General features: G+C 44.3%; 1 protein-coding gene across 2 annotated transcripts in view; it reads left to right on the top strand.

Moving 5' to 3' along the window:
- NELL2 (neural EGFL like 2) overlaps positions 1 to 17,391 on the top strand; it is a 551,557-nt gene that overhangs the window by 349,148 nt on the left and 185,018 nt on the right. For both annotated transcript variants that reach the window (XM_058191222.1, XM_058191220.1), the window contains exon 13: positions 10,433 to 10,558. In XM_058191222.1, coding sequence (XP_058047205.1) covers positions 10,433 to 10,558 — 126 coding nt within the window. The remainder of the gene's footprint in view (positions 1 to 10,432; positions 10,559 to 17,391) is intronic.

Raw genomic sequence — 17,391 nt, 5'->3', positions numbered from 1 at the left:
AGCTCAAGCCAAGAGGAACTGGAGGTCTTACCTGAGGACTTTGGTGCCCAGCGCTAGTCTCAACTGCCATTAAAATCCACAAACGAAGAACCAGCCCGTAATCCAAAAGAAAGCAAAGAAGAAGCCACCAGTAATCCGACACAACAGGCCCCATGGAAGAGCTGGGAGAAACAGAAAGCACCTCCGACCAGCATGCTTCCCCTCCAAAACTGAATTACGCAGGTCCAGTAGACACAGGGAATGCCCTGGCTACCTGCGTGATTACATATGCCGAATATGTAAAAAGGGGTACAACCTTCTGGGAGGGGAGGAGTTGTGTATGATCCTATTGGTGGGGTTTTTTTAAAAAAAAGTTTTACAGAAAATCCCCCCCTTCCCCCCTTCCCCCCCTCCCCTCCCCCCTCCCTTCACAACCCCCCCCCCCGGACTTCTCGGAAGGAGCACAAGGTATAGTTAAAAATAAAACAAACATATGCTAAAAAAATTTCATCCCAACTTAATTATACCCCTACAATCATCAATTCCTAACTTCCCCCAAAAACAATCAAAAATAATACATCATAATCATTCAAAAACAGTCTGATAACTCTTAGTCTGATATCTACTTTGAATATAGTCAATCCATTTTTTCCATTCCTTTAAGTATCTTTCTTGCGTATTGTCTTTCAAAAAGGCTGATATCTTCGCCATCTCAGCCAAATTGGCAACTTTCAATATCCATTCTTCTATTGTAGGTACTTCTTTTTTCTTCCAGTACTGTCCTATTAGTAATCTTGCTGCTGTTATTAGATTTAAAATCAATTTAGTCTCAATTACTGTACAGTCCGTAATAATTCCCAAAAAAAAAATTGCAGGAACTTTATCTTCTTTTTCAAAACATTTTGTAAAATCCACCAAATTTTTATCCAAAAGGCCTTTATATCCTTACAAGTCCACCAAATATGAAAATATATAGCATCATCACAATTACATCTCCAACATTTTGCTTGCATATCTGGATTCATACACGATAATTTCTTAGGATCTAAATGCCATCTATAAAACATTTTATAAAAATTTTCCCTCAAATTCTGTGCCTGCATAAATTTAACATTTCTAACCCAAATTTTTTTCCAAGTTTCCAATAATATCGGCTCCTGAAAATTTTGTGCCCACTTTATCATACAGTCCTTTACCAAGTCCCTTTCAGAATCTATTTCAAATAACACATTATACAATCTCTTTATATGCTCCTGAGACTGATTTCTAATTTGCTTTACCAAATTTCCCTCATTCTGCTCTATACCAATTTTCTGATCTTCCTTCCATCTAGCACGTAGTTGCTCATATTGAAACCAAGTATAATTTTTCCCTTCTTCTTTTAGTACGTGCAGAGATTTTAATTGCAAATTTATTTATTTATTTTTTATTTATTTATTTATTTATCAAACTTCTATACCGCCCTTCTCCCGAAGGACTCAGGGCGGTGTACAGCCTTCATTTAAAACAATAAATATACATATTAAAATAACCATTAAAAAGCTTATTCAATGAAAGGCCAGATTAAAACCGTCGATTGACCATAAAAATACCCAATAAAATTACCATTAAAAGTTTAAAATTTAAATTTAGAATTTAAAAAGTCAGGCCAGTCCTGCTTGTATAAATAAATAAGTTTTCAGTTCATGGAAGGTCCAAGGTCAGGCAATTGAAACCGGGGAAGTTCGTTCAGAGAGTAGGTGCTCCCACAGAAGGACCTTCCCTGGGGCCGCCAGCCGACACTGCTTGGCGGCGGCACCCTGAGAAGACCCTCTCTGTGAGGCGTGCGGGTCGGTGGGAGGCATGTGGAAACAGCAGGCGGTCCCGTAAGTACCCGGGCCCTAAGCCATGGAGCTTTGAAGGTGGTAACCAAAACCTTGAAGCGCACCTGAAGACCACAGGTAGCCAGTGCAGACTGCAGGAGAGGTGTTAAGCAAATCAATCACCAGCGCAGCTGCATTCTGGACTAACTGCAGTCTCCGGTACACTTCAAAGGTAGCCCCATGTAGAGCATTGCAATAATCCAGTCGAGAATATTTAGAGCATGAGTGACCGTGCATAAGGCATCCCGGTCAAGAAAGGCGCAACTGGCGGACCAGGCGAACCTGGTAAAAGCTCTCCTGGAGACGGCCGTCAAGTGATCTTCAAACGACAGCCGTTCATCCAGGAGAACGCATGTGCGCACTCTTTCCGTTGGGGCCAGTGACTCGCCCCAACAGTCAGCCGGTTGCAGCTGACTGTACCGGGATGCCGGCATCCACAGCCACTCCGTCTTGGATGGATTGAGTCTGAGTCTGTTTCTCCCCATCCAGACCCGCACGCCCAAACAACGGGACAGCATCGACAGCTTGGGGTGGCCTGGGGTGGAAAAGTACAGCTGAGTATCATCAGCGACAGATGATAACTCACCCCAAAGCCACTGATGACCCGCCAACGGCTTCATGTAGATGTTGAACAGGAGAGGAGAGAATCGGCACCCCACAAGTGAGGCGCCCGGGATCTCTGCCCCTGTCAACATACGATCCGGAGGTAGGAGAGAACCACCGATAAACGGTGCCTCCCACTCCCAACCCTCCAACCGGCGCAGCAGGATACCATGGTCGATGGTATCAAAAGCGATGAGAGATCCAACAGGACCAGGGCAGAGGAACAACCTATCCCTGGCCCTCCAGAGGTCATCCACCAACGCGACCAAAGCTGTCTCCGTGCTATAACCGCCGGAAGCCGGACTGGAACGGGTCTAGATAGACAGCTTCCTCCAGGTACTGAGGGAACTGCGTACCACACTCTCTACAACCTTCGCCACAAAGCGAAGGTTGGAGACTGGACGATAATTACCCAAAACAGCTGGGTCCAGGGAAGGCTTCTTGAGGAGGGGTCTCACCATCAAAGAAGCATTTATAATACCCCGGAGCCAGCCTCGTGTCACATCCTGAGTGGCCAGCACCAGCCAGGAGGGGCACGGGTCCAGTAAACATGTAGTGGCATGCAGCCTCCCCAGCAACCTGTCCATGTCCTCGGGAGCCACAGAATCAAACTCATCCCAAACCACATCAACAAGACGAGCCTCAGTCATCTCATCTGGATCATCGCAATCTTGGTCCAAGCTATCCTGTTGAGCGATTTTATCGTATAGATAACCACTAAACTCCTCGGCACGCCCCTGTGGGTCATCCCGTCCCCTGGTGAAGAAGGAACGGTCACCAAACAGGGCGGCGGGCGGTTATCTGCCGACGAATGAGGAGGAGGCGAACGCCACTCAGTGCCACTAGGTAGGTCTTTGAAAAGACCTAACTAGTGTCCGATCAGCTTGAGCGGCTGGACCTCCAGGTGCTCTCTAGGCGCCTTCTCCGCGTTTCATCTCTCTCAGCTCCTCAGAGAACCAAGGAGCTAATCGAGATCTGCGCCGGGTCAGAGGTCAAAGGCACGACACGGTCCAAAGCCCCAGCCGGCCTGTTCCCAGGCCGCACTAGTTCTTCAGTCGTGCCATGGGTAAGATCCTCAGGAACGCCCAAGCTCCGTCTGGAACCTCTCAGGGTCCATCAGGCGCCTGGGACGGAACCAACGCATTAGCTCCGTCTCCTGCAGTGGTGAGTAGCGGTCTGAAAGTCTAGGCGGAGGAGAAAATGATCTGACCATGACACGGTATTGTCACTAAATCTCTTACTACCAGATCATTAAACCACTGTCCAGAGATATAAATCAGATCCAGCGCAGATCCCCCGTGTGTGTAGGGCCATCAGTTACTTGAATCAGGTCCAAGGCCGTCATGGAAGCCTGGAACTCCTGAACCACTGTTGATGACAAGCCAGCCGATGGCAGATTGAAATCGCCCATGACCAAAAGTCTGGGGATCTCAACAGCCACCCCGGCAAGCACCTCCAGGAGCTCAGGCAGGGCTGTAGTCACGTAGCAAGGAGCCAGGTACGCGATCAACAAACCCATCTGATTCTTATGGCCCCACTTCACAAGAAGGATTCACAGCCGGCTATCTGAGGAACAGTGGTCTCTCTCGGCTCTAGACCCTCTCTCATTACAACCGCCACCCCTCCACCCCTACCCTGGGCCCTTGGCTGATGGAATGCTCGGAAACCTGGCGGGCACAGTTCAACTAGGGGCACCCCCCCTTCTGCACCCAACCAGGTCTCCGTAATGCCCATAAAGTCCGTGGATTCCCCCTGGATAAGATCGCAAATCAGGGGGGCCTTGTTAACCACGGACCGGGCATTGCACAACATCAACCGGAGGCCCGGGCTCTGAGGATCCTGACCTTCCGGGGAACGGGGAAAGACTAGGGGGCCGGAGCACACGATCGCTTTTATACAGCGAACACGTGCTCCCAACGAACGATACGGCCCCTTGCTTCCGCCATATCTGCCCCTCCCACTTACCGTACAGATGGAACCAACTTCCAATTCTGGAACGAACCCCTCACCCCCCTCCCTCGGACCAGATGAAAAAACGCCGTGAACTGGGACTGGGACTGAACCAACCTCCCGACGGGATCTCCCTCCCTCCACTTTCTCTCTCCCTTTAAAAACCCTTATTAAAAACCTATGTACAAAACCCCATAAATTCTTCTTCCTCGCATGCCACCTCTCCGGGTCCCAAGACCCTCGTTAAGGCCTCGATAACCCAGATGGCCATTCCTGCGAGGCGGGGAACCTCGCAGTTGAAGAAGTTCGGCAGCCGTATATTTCATGCATAAAGATCTAAATAACAGCAGAGGAAAAGTTCCGGTCAGTAGATGGTATTGCGGACGATGGGTGAAACCGAACAGTCACAGACAACGGCCAAAAGGCGGTAGGGCAACAGTTAGATGAAATAAAAGTTGGGCTGATGAATTCTGCCCATAATGTCATCGACTAAGGTCAAAGTTCCACCTGCCAGAGCTGTTTTATTCAAAGGCGATAATTCCCAAAATGCTAAAACCGTCCAGGCATCCGCAAAGATGGCAAATCGGTCAATGATGATGAATCGTTGGGTTGTTGGTATCCGTGCTGCTAAGCAGAGCTGCCAAAAATCAGCGGCCCACACTCAGTCGCCGATGTCCTGACGAGGCTGCAGCAACCTCGGCCAAGCCAGGCCATTTCTAGCGCTAACAATCCGCCCTTCCAAAATGGCGGCCGTCGTTCATCATCATTAGTAGTGGCCTCCGATGGTATCAGGGCCACTGTTGGTATCATTGCCGCTGGACGCTTCAGCCGGTGACACCCATGCTGGGTAATCGGCCACTGATGACCCATGCGGCCGCCTGGCAGCGAACCACAAAACCGGGCCGGCTCTTCTCAGCGGGCGCTGCTACCCGCCCGGCGCCTCTGCCCCGTTCCTGGCAGCCGGGGGTCCAACAGGGCCCACAGGTCTTCATCCGGCTGTCGGATTACCTCTTTCAGCATACAAAAGATCTTTATATGTAATCATTTCCTGATTCTGTTCTATATTTATATTCTCTATTGTATGTCTAGGACTTGCCCATATAGGAACCTTATAATTTAGTTTATAAGAGTATTTTTTCCAAACACGCAGAAGAGCAATTCTTAACACATGATTTTTAAAGGCCTTATTCACTTTTTTGTCATAAATTAAATATGCATGCCATCCATATAGCAAGTCATAACCTTCTATATTCAAAATTCTTTCCTCCGTTAAATTAAACCAATCACTTATTGCAGAGAGAGCAGCTGCTTCATAGTATAATTTAAAATTGGGCATTTTTAAACCTCCCCTTTCCCGAGAATCTTGAATTATTTTCATTTTAACCCTCGCTTTTTTACCTTCCCATATAAATTTGCTAATTCCCTTCTGCCATTCCTCAAGATTCTTATCTTTCTTAATTATTGGTATCATCTGAAAGAGGAATAAAAATCTAGGTAAAGCATTCATTTTAATAGCAGCTATTCTCCCCAGCAAAGATAATTGCAATTTTTTCCAAACAATCAACTCCTTCTGAACTTTTTGCCATAAAACCTCATAGTTATTCTTATACAATTTCACATTTGACGATGTAATATAAACCCCTAAATATTTAACCTTCTTTACAATTTCAAATCCTGTTATTTCCTCTAGTTTTTCTTTCTGTTGTCTGGCCATATTTTTTATTATCACTTTTGTCTTTTTCTGATTTACCTTAAACCCTGAAACCTTCCCATATCGATCAATTATTTTCAACAAAGATATACTAGAATTTATAGGGTTTGTTAAAGTAATCACCAGGTCATCTGCAAAAGCTCTCAGCTTATATTCATGTTGTCTAACTTTAATTCCCTCTATCTCCTTTACTTCTCGTATTTTATCCAATAATGGTTCTAGAGTTAAAATAAACAATAATGGTGATAAAGGACATCCCTGTCTTGTTCCTTTCGCAATCTTAAAAGGTTCTGTTAAGCTACCATTAATTATAATCTGTGCTGTTTGCTCTCCATAAATTGCCCTAATTATTCTTGTAAAACCATCTCCAAATTGCATCTTTTCTATTAATTTAAATAAAAAATCCCAATGCAATCGATCAAAAGCTTTCTCTGCATCGAGAAAAATAAATGCTGCTGGAATAAAATTTTTCTTTTCTAAATACTCCAGTAAATTAACAATCTGCCTAACATTATTCCTCATATGTCTCCCTTTTATAAATCCAGATTGATCATTATGAATTCTCCGCTGCAAAATCAACATTAATCTATTAGCTATTATTTTAACAAAAATCTTATAATCATTATTTAAAAGTGAAATTGGCCTATAGTTCCCAGGTTTAGAACAATCCTGTTCCTCTTTTGGTATCAATGAAATAAAAGAGGTTCTCCATGAGGGGGGGAATTCCCCCTCCTAATTGTATCTGATTAAATAATTCCTTAAGTGGACCTAACATCTCATCCTGTAAATTCCTATAATAACTAACTGTAAGCCCATCCGTACCAGGAGTTTTCCCCACTCCAAGTTCTTCTACCTTCTTTTCCATATTGCAATTCCATCCAAACAGGACTATGATCAGACAAACATCTTGGAAATATCTTAGTTTTCTTCACCCTAAAAAGCAAATCATTAGAAATTAAAATAAAATCAATACGTGAGAAGGATTGATGCCTATCAGAGAAAAAAGTATAGTCTCTTTCCTCCAAATTCCGCAGTCTCCATATATGTCTCAACTCAAAATCTTCTATCATGTCAAAAAAGGATTTAGGCAGCTTTGCATGTGCAGGTATCTTCTTAGAAAAAATTCTCTTGTCCTTTCGTGTATCTATTACTCCATTCCAATCTCCCAATATAATACACGATTTATAATCCCATAGAATCAACTTATCATACAACATTTTATAAAATTTTTCTTATTGCTGATTGGGTGCATATATACCAAACAAAAGGGTCTTTTTTGTTTCTATTGTAAGTTCAATAGCAATATATCTTCCGTGAATATCTGCCTCTATTAACTTGGCTGGTATATCTTTTCTTAAATAAACCACTATGCCATGTTTTTGTCCAAAGCTGAGGCAACAAAATGTTTACCTAACTTTGAGTTTATTAAGTACTTTTGATCTGATAGTTTAATACGTGTTTCTTGTAAGCAAATCACATCATTTCTAAATTGTTTCAAATAATGAAATATTTTTCTTCTCTTCTGAGCTGAATTCAAACCATTGACATTCCAGGTCAAGATTTTATTTGCCATTACTGGCCTGTTGAAGCTTTTGAGCGATCAGCTGAAGATCGTCCTCCCGTATCTTCGGCCGTGCTCCTCCCATCGCTTCTGTAGCAGAATCCTGAACTTTACTTTGAGTTTGTTGCTCCTTTTCTTTACGCTTAAGGGCTCCCCTTGTCAGTCTTTGTTCTTGTGGTTGTTCCTCTGATGGTAACATCACTGGAATTACCTCAGCTTCCACACCCATTTGACTCTCTTGAATTCTTTTTTCTATTATTTCTACTTCAAGTTTCAGCACGGTAGAAAGAAAATCTTTGGCCTTAAGCGCTGTATCAATACGATATCTTCTTCCTTGATAATACACTGTCAAACCAACTGGAACCTCCCATCTAAATTGAATCTGGTATTTCTTAAGTTCTTGTGTAAAAAATGTAAAGTCCTTTCTATCCCTTAACATCTTGGGAGGAATCTCTTTCAAAACCTTCAGCTCCTGTTCTCCTATTTTCAAGTTTTTCTGAAATGCAACTTGCAAAATTTGATTTCTCACTGTTCTTTTCAAAAAATAAACCACAATGTCTCTAGGAAGTTTCTTCTGCCTAGCAATCCAGGAATTAACTCTATAAATTTTGTCAATTTGATAAACAACCTCTTGTGGATCAAGTTCAATAAGTTCAGCCAGAGCTTCTGATAATTTTTTTTTTAATTTTTCCCTTTCTCCTCATTCAAGCCCCTAATTCTCAGAGCTCCTTCCATCATTCTATACTGCGTCACCACCACTTGATCTTCATTTTTGTCCAATTTGATTTGCATTCCCCCCATTCTATTTTCTATTTGCTGATTTGACTGAGCAATTTCTTGCACCTCCTCCTCCACCACCTCCAGTCTTTTTGCCAAACCTTGAAAAGCCATCAAAATATCTTCTCTTATTTTTTTATTATTCTCTTTTATTTCTTCTCTTATTTTCTCATTATTATCCATCATCTCCTTAAACTTTTCTTCAAACACTTTCCCTTGCTCTTTAATCAAATCTTCTACAGCTGGTTCAGAACCCCTTCTACCCCCAGTCTTAGGTGGTTTAGTAGCCATTTCAGTTTTTAAAATTCACAAAATATAAGTCTAAAAACTTCTCTTTTCCCCTTTAAGTATAGGAGAGCTCACTTCACTTCATTAGAATCCACATATAACGTTTCTTAACTTCTTTTTTTTTTTCATAAAAAAGTTTTATTTTTACAATCATATCAAACAGCTCATCCAATGTACAGTTATATACAATTAGTCGGGCTTGCCCAGTAACCACCCCCCTTTTTAACACTCTTCCCTCTTCCCTCTTCTACCTTTTTCTACTTTCCAGACCTTCCTCTCCTTCTATTATCTACATCCTCTCCTCCCTCCACCCTACGTTTCTTAACTTCTTAGTTACACAGGCTGTTTACAATTCCATTCTTCACTTTCACTTCCTTTCAGGCCCCATCTTAAACAGTCAGTTAAAACAAAGAAAAAAAAGTTTCTCTTTTTAAAAGTGTAGAAGTCAGGAAATCAAAAATACTTGCAATCCAGTAGTTGTTCACTCGTGCTTATTCCGTCTGCTTATAGAAATCCATAAAGATAAGACAATTAGCAGAGATGGACACTTTCTTCTTTTCCTGCTTTTGCAGGAGCGCACTGAAGGTCGGAGCTTGGCAGGGTTATTTATGGGACTCGACCCTCAGGGCTCTGCTTAATAAAAAACAAAGCCCCTGGGGAAGTCTACCACTCCCCCGCAGCTCTTATCTTTCCCTTTCATCCAGGGAAGGAGATTAAAGCCGGCTTTTTTCTGGCTTTTACAATGTTCAGTACAGAGCCCCTTAATTAGGAACTCAGCGAAGAAGATGGCGCCACCGGAAGCCGGTCCCTATTGGTGGGTTTTGAGGTGGGAAAATAAATGATTCTGATTGGCTGATGCCACAACCAGATGTGTATATAAAGGGCACCATGGCTCACACTATATTAAAGAGCTGTTGTCACTCACTTGGTCTCGTGCCTCCTCAATTGCCCAATCTAACAGTAGGGTTGATGTTGGAGTGCACCTTTTGATGTTCTGCTGCTTGGCCTGCAACTCTCCACACTCCTCCTGGCCCAGATTGCTGAGGAGAGGGGGAGCAGCCCAGACGCCTCCGCTGCCACCCCCCATGGCTCCAGCCATCACTGCCCGGCTTCCTCAAAGGCACGGCGCATTTCAAAGGCGGAGGTGCTGAACAATGTCCCGCTGAGAGAGCCAGTCCAGGCCTCCACCATCCAACTTGCCAATGGGGGCGCTTCTGCTGGGCCAGCCTGGTTTTTTGTGCTCGGCGCTTGGCCAGGCAAGGGGAGTGCTTCTTCACACCGCCTCTTCTTTCTCTTGGCCTCACTGATGAGGGAGGAGGAAGGCCAGGCTTGGGGGATGGCCTCCACTCTGCAAGATTCATTCCCGCCATTCTCTCCCAGCCCTCTTTGCTGGTGGCAGCAGCAAATGTATCACGATGAAGACAGAATACTGTTGCCATGCAAAGATAAGTACAGGGGCTCTCCAGCCATCGCCATCACCACTGCGGCAACAGGATGACAGCTCTTTCATCCCTCTGCCGAACAGGGTGACAGGGAGCTGCAGCAGAGGGATGAAAGAGCTGCATGCGGCTCCAGAGCTATGGCTTGCCATCACTCAGCCTAAGAAATAAGACAGAGACAATTGCTCTAATTGGCAACATTATTCTAATCTGTGTTAACAACAGGATATTTGTTCATCTGGCCTTGTTGTTTTATCCACAGATATTGATGAATGTGCTGAAGGGGGACATTACTGTCGGGGAAATACCATATGTATCAACACACCAGGATCATTTATGTGTGTATGCAAGACAGGTTACATCAGAATTGATGACTACTCTTGTACAGGTAAGAATAGTTTCTTAACATAAGCAGATGCCCATTACTTCGCTTAAAGATTATTCACTTTTATAAGTTATCAGCAGATATAAAAAAGAGGTTACTCTGTTTTCTTTCATGCAATGAGAGTCATATGATTACCATATTTTTTATGACATCTGTCATGGTTAATTCTAATGTATTCTTATTGTATTCCTCTTGTTTAAAGGGGAAAGCTTGAATTTTGCACCAACATAGAAGATGTATGAATAAATGTAATGTAAGAAGTGAAATGTAAGGAGACAATCTCCCCTTCCTTCTTTCTAATTTTAAGCTCCTACCCATCCACCCACTTTATGGTGTAGAGCATGGGTGTCAAACTCAATTTCATTTAGGGCCAGATCAGCAGTATGATTTCCCTCAAAGAGCCAGTAGCTGGGGTCACCGCAACCAGGTGGGTGTGGCTGGGTGGACGTGGCTGGCTCGACACCGCTCACTGGCCGTGGCTGACTCAGGATGGCTAGGTCAGGATGGAACAAGTTGCACTGGCTAACTTGACATGGGGACAATTCGGTGCCCCACAAGCGCATGCATGTGCACACACGTGTGCACGCGCGCACACACCCACACATACCTTCCAAATTTGGGACTTTTATCCACAGAGGAAGGAGAGGGCCTTCTCCCCAAGCCCAGGCATGATTGGCAGTTTGTAAGCTCAGATGTATATAAAAGTATCCAAGTTTGGAACTGTGTGTGTGTGCTTCCTTTAGCACAGGATCCAAAGGAGACATTCTTCTCCCAATCCGAGACATTGTTGGCATTTCCCTGTCTGATGCCCCCTCCAAGCAAAGCAGGAGGCAGAAGACGCTGCTACTGTGTGTGGAAGCATGGAGGAGAAAGTTTGCAGGAAGCAATTTTCCCCAAGCCCAACTTCTGCCTTGACAGACCTCTGGAGAGCAAGAGGAAGTGGCAGGGGAGCAGTGCTCCCTGGTCCTGCATGAGGGAGGCTGGCCCTTCTTGAATGGGAATCCCCATTTCCAATCCTGTGTGGTAAGGATGCTGGCTTGTTGGGGCAGTCTTCCTTTATGCAGCTTCCCCGCCACCCATTCCTTGAGATCTGTCAAGGCAGAAGTTGGGCCTGGAGGAAACTGCTTCCTGCAAACTTTCTTCTCCATACTTCGATACACAGCAGCGTCATCCTCCGCCTCCTGTGGAGGCCAGGCAAGGCTGAAGGGGGGATCCAGAGGTCTCCAGTGGAAGAAGGCAAGACCAGGGTGAGCGCCAAATCCTAGTCCACCAGAAGAGCCTCACCATCCCTTTCAGGCCATGCAAAGGACCCCCAGATGGTGGCGTGGGCTGCTGGAGCCCTGGATAGTGGAAGGCAAATGCCCAGCCTAGCCTTCAAGCTCCTGGGGCACTGGGACTCCACAGCCTAGCCCAGTCCAGCCCCACTTCCTTGAGGGGTGCTCGGCTGTGCTTATCTTCTCCTCAAGGTAACTGCTGCTGTGCTCAATCTCCTTAGCCAGGTTGCTCGTGGTGGGTGCAGCAAGGTAAAATGTTTGGGTCAGAGGGTCCATGCGAGGAGACCAAAATGTGTGGGTCATTCCCTCTCCATGCGAGGAGACCTGGCTTTGTAATGAAAGCATCCTCAGCGATCGGATGGAATAACACCAGGTGGAGGGGGCAAGGGGATGGTAAAAGGTCAGCAGGCCTGCTGGTGACCAAGTGCTAAGGCAGAACTTTCTTTAGACCAGGGGTAGTCAACCTTTTTATACCTACCCCCCATTTTTGTATCTCTGTTAGTAGTAAAATTTTCTAACTGCCCACCGGTTCCACAGTAATGTGCGTGTATTGTTGTCTGCGCATGCCTCTCACACATTGTGGATTGGGTTTGGGGTGGCGCACCGGCTACCAGTTCTGCTTGTCTGTTACAGCTGGGTGGTGTGGGGGGAGATGCGTGAGCTATTCTGGGACGAGGCTGTTTTGTTTGCGGTTGCACTATAACGCCATTTAGTTTCACTTACATAACGTGAACTAAACTTATGTGCAGGTGATACAAATAGTATATTTTCATAAATTTAAATTGTCACAGGGAATTTTATGAAAACCTAATGAAAATGTTTTTAAATAATGTTATTTTTTTAAAAAAAGTCAATTAAATTAAAAAAAAGGAAAGTGCTTCAGTATCGAACAAAACCCCTACCGCCCACCATGAAAGCTGGAACACCCACTAGTGGGCGGTAGGGATCAGGTTGACTACCACTGCTTTATACCCTCCCTGCTTATTCCAATCGCCTTCCTTGCTTCTTTCTGCATTTCTTGTTAGGTTAAAGACAAATCCCTCTTCCCTGTCACCCACTCCTCCCTCCTTGCTGTCTAATCTGTCTGCATATTCTGACACACACAGTGGTGAGAGATTGAATCTGTGCCATTGATAGATGAAACTTGGAATAAGATTACAGGATTTGGAATAAAGTCGATGACATATTTCCCTGAAAAGGCTTTTAGAAGAAAGCATGGAAATGTTTCTAATGACAAGCATTTGTCTATGCTCCGTTTGAGAGCCCTTCAAGGATGCAGGGATCGCCAAAGCACATTGCCACCGATTGTCACCCCAAAACGCGACACATTTGGAGGCTAAAAATGCAATGCACAATGCCCAAAATGGCTACCTGGAACAGCTGCTGCCTTCTCTTACCCCTTCCTGCTTTAGTCACTGGAGTTCCCTCTGAGATCAGCTGTGCTTTTGAAGCTGTTTTTCAGCCCCAACGTGATTGTGCTTTGCCTACTTTTCTAACTGCTGCTCCCGCCAGCAATCAGCTGTGCTTTAGGAGCTGTTTTTTAGCCCCAACCAGCCCCAATCTCAAAACCAGCAAGTGAACTAATGTGCTGAAGCTGACCAGGCTAAGGACTAGCCAGATGAATACCTGGTAGGCAGATTTTTTTTTCCTATTTTCCTCCTCAAAAACTAAGGTGCGTCTTATACTCCGGTGTATCTTATACTCCAAAAAATATGGTAACTTAACTTACCCTTCTCATTCCCATCTCCTTCTTTCCTCCCTCTCTGCAGTCAGGAAGGGATGAGGGGAGGGGGAGAGATTGGCAGCATTGCCAGTGGCTATGCCGCTGGTGGCTGTGGCTTTCCCATGAAGGGGCAGGGTGGTCCAAGTGAAAGTGAAGCACTTGCATGCTGCAATGCCAGACTAGTGAATGGGCCATGGAGGGGCTGGTGGCGGGCATGGCACTGATCTGCAACTTATGGTGGTCATCCAGGCCAGAATGCAGTCAGCCTTAGATCTGACCCATGGGGCTGCCCTGGAGCCAGCAAGAGCCCTTGCTGCCTTGATCCCACCCCCAGGTGTGCACATAGCAGGTGGCGAGCACATGGGGACTGGTATCCTGGTGAAGCACTCAGAATGCACTCCGCCTGTGGGACAAAATGATCACCAGGAATGTCAGGCCCCACATGCTCACTGCCTCTTGTGTGCATGCGCAGTGGCTCACTGGCTCCAGAGTGGCCTTGGAGATATATGGCTGACTGAGTTCCGGCCTAGATGACCACCACCAAGTTGTAGATCAGCCACCTGGGCCAAAGCTGAGGCACCATGGGATGGTCCTTCATTGTTTCAAGGGCAGCCTCATGGACCAGATCCAGGGGTGAAATGCGGCCAGTTCGCTCTGGTTCTGGTGAACTGGGAGTGATAAAAACTACCAGTTTGGGCGAATCGGTAGTTAAAAAAGCTACCGGTTCATCTGAACTATATTTCCGACGATCAGCTGTGCTGTGCAGTTTAGCTTTGGTAGAAAACAGAATCCTGCTTTCTGGCAAAGCTAAATTGCGTGACACAGCTGTTCCCTACTTACCTAGTGAAGTCTTCTTTTTCCATGTGAAATGCACATTCGGCACGCACTGCGCATGCTTTGGTACATACTACGCATGTGCACATGCAGCGCATGTTTGGTGCACACTGTGCATACATGGGCAGGGAACCAGTGGCAATCCAAGGAGGATTGCCACTGACCAGATCTAACCACATCATGGGCTGGATCTGGCCCACAGGCCTTGAGTTTCACATCCTTGGTGTAGAGACTGGAAAAGTTATTCAGAATAAATTGCTTAAGTCTGACACATAATAAACATATTGCATTAAGTCTCATTCTGGAAAACCACAACAAAAACCAATCAGTTCAAAACAGACAACCTGCCTTTTCATTTTATTTTTTTACTTCTGCGGAGCTCCAGAAACCCACATAGCTGGGTTAAGGGAATGACATCTGGTTAACAAGGCATGGGTTTGTTCCTAATATAGAATAGAATAGAATAGAATTTTTTTATTGGCCAAGTGTGATTGGACACACAAGGAATTTGCCTTGGTGCATATGCTCTCGGTATACATGAAAGAAAAGATACATTCATCAAGGTACAACATTTACAACACGATTGATGGTCAGTATATCAATATAAATCATAAGGATTGCCAGCAACAAAGTTACAGTCAAACAGTCATAAGTGGAAAGAAATTGGTGATGGGAACTATGAGAAGATTAATAGTAGTGCAGATTTAGTAAATAGTTTGACAGTGTTGAGGGAATTATTTGTTTAGCAGAGTGATGGCGTTTGGGAAAAAACTGTTCTTGTGTCTAGTTGTTCTGTTGTGCAGTGCTCTATAGCATCGTTTTGAGTTGAAACAGTTTATGTCCTGGATGTGAGGGATCTGTAAATATTTTCACGGCCCTCTTCTTGATTCGTGCAGTATACAGGTCCTCAATGGAAGGCAGGTTGGTAGCAATTATTTTTTTCTGCAGTTCTAATTATCCTCTGAAGTCTGTGTCTTTCTTGTTGGGTTGCAGAACCGAACCAGACAGTTATAGAGGTGCAAATGACAGACTCAATAATTCCTCTGTAGAACTGAATCAGCAGCTCCTTGGGCAGTTTGAGCTTACTGAGTTGGCGCAGAAAGAACATTCTTTGTTGTCCTTTTTTAATGATGTTTTTGATGTTAGCTGTCCATTTTAGATCTTGCGATATGATAGAACCTAGAAATTTAAAGGTTTCTACTGTTGATACTGTGTTGTCTAGTATTGTGAGAGGTGGAAGTATGGAAGGGTTTCTCCTAAAGTCTACTACCATTTCTACGGTTTTGAGTGTGTTTAGTTCCAGATTGTTTTGGTTGCACTACAAGGCTAGTCATTCTGATATGGGACGACGCCCACCTTTTCTGGTGGAGGAGAAAATACCACAAAGGATTAGAGAAACAGGAAGTATTTATTTAATTATTTGCACAAATAGGCACAGACCTCCACTTGCGTGGAAAAAGAAAGTCTGAACGCCTGGCACCACCCAAGCCTATACTTTTATAGCTTCAGATACAGAAAGTAGAAAGCAGGAAAACACGAAATGGTACATAATTGGTTTACAGTTAACATGTCTATATATGGCAGTTATCTTACACCTTAAGTCACCTTTCACGACACGAGACATCCTCTGACACGTGTCATTAATCACCTCCAGTACCCTATTCTTGTTCAGAACATTTCAGGGTTAAAAAGTTAAGAAGTAAACAGTTACAATATGTAGAAATATTCCCCTAAATTTGCAACACAAGCCTCAGTCAAGCAGGATAACTTCTGCTTTCACATAGAAGTAATTTTTCCATCAGCATTACAAACTCCTTACAGAATCATATGAGCAGTATAGGTACACATAGACCTTATTGGTATTTTAGGGTTGCATATATGTTGGGGTCCTTTATCATCTTCTCCCCCCTTTGAAACTACGAACTAGTCGTCATCGGACACCAGAGTAGTTTCATAATCATGTACCTCAATTTCCTCCGTGTTAACCTTTTCCTATTCCCACATAGCCATAACCCTCTTTTCCACCAGCATAGACAAAGTATTGGACAAGGTCTTCATGAAGATGGGGAGAATACAAGGGGTTATAACACATCCTACTGCTATAAGGCCCATGAATCCAACAATCGTTTGCAGTCCTGGTAAATTAGGGAACCATCCAGAGAATATCTCTCCTAGATTAAAACCTTTCCAGGTTTGTATGGGTACATGGGCAATTTTGATCATCTTGTCAGTAACCTCCTTAATGACTTTCCCACTGTCATCAATCTCAATACAACAGATGTAAATGGATTTTGATGTTCCCTAGTCCATCATAGATTAGTACCCCTAAAATTCGTCACTGGTGAAGAGGCAGATGGAAAAATCCTGGCCTTTTGACTCCAAGAACACAGGCTCCGCACCAGTTAGCTGGGAGTTGGGCATAAGCAAACTTACCACAAATCCAATATAAACCATCTGGTGCTAGCCACACAAGAGATTTGTTCTTTGTGTTGGAGACATAAGAGAGAAGAGACACTTTATTTAGGGCTTTTGCTTCCACTGAAGGGCCTTTCTCATTTCCAGACCACCAATTCCCTTCATTCCAAGTGGAAAGACATCTCATAGATCCTACTTGGATACAATTGTTGGACTGGTTTCTGGCGTAACAAACGGGGCCCACTAGGTTAGAGGTTAATGCCCAATTTCCATCTTTGCCAGGGGTACTTGTAAGATTACCTTGTTGTTCCATGTCTAGAACTACTGAATAATTCAACTCTTGAGCCTCCCATGGCCATTTTCCTCCCATATTTGTTCCTCCACAAACAAAACAATTACTCACATTTAAAGAGGTTGCCACATCCTGGGCCAATTGAACAAATGTATTGATTACTTTTGAAGGTAGTTCTATTTTGTTAATTTTGTCCATTTCCTCATAGTAGGACCAAAAAAGAGATTTCTGTCTTGCTTCTAAGTTCTTAGCTATGAAGAAAAGTTGAATTCTTGTCATAGGATCTTTTCCTTGACTA

Source organism: Ahaetulla prasina, chromosome 7 (assembly GCF_028640845.1).
Source record: "Ahaetulla prasina isolate Xishuangbanna chromosome 7, ASM2864084v1, whole genome shotgun sequence".
NCBI lineage: Eukaryota > Metazoa > Chordata > Lepidosauria > Squamata > Colubridae > Ahaetulla > Ahaetulla prasina.
Note: the sequence above shows the minus strand (reverse complement) of the source record. Positions and strands in the feature narration are given on the sequence as shown.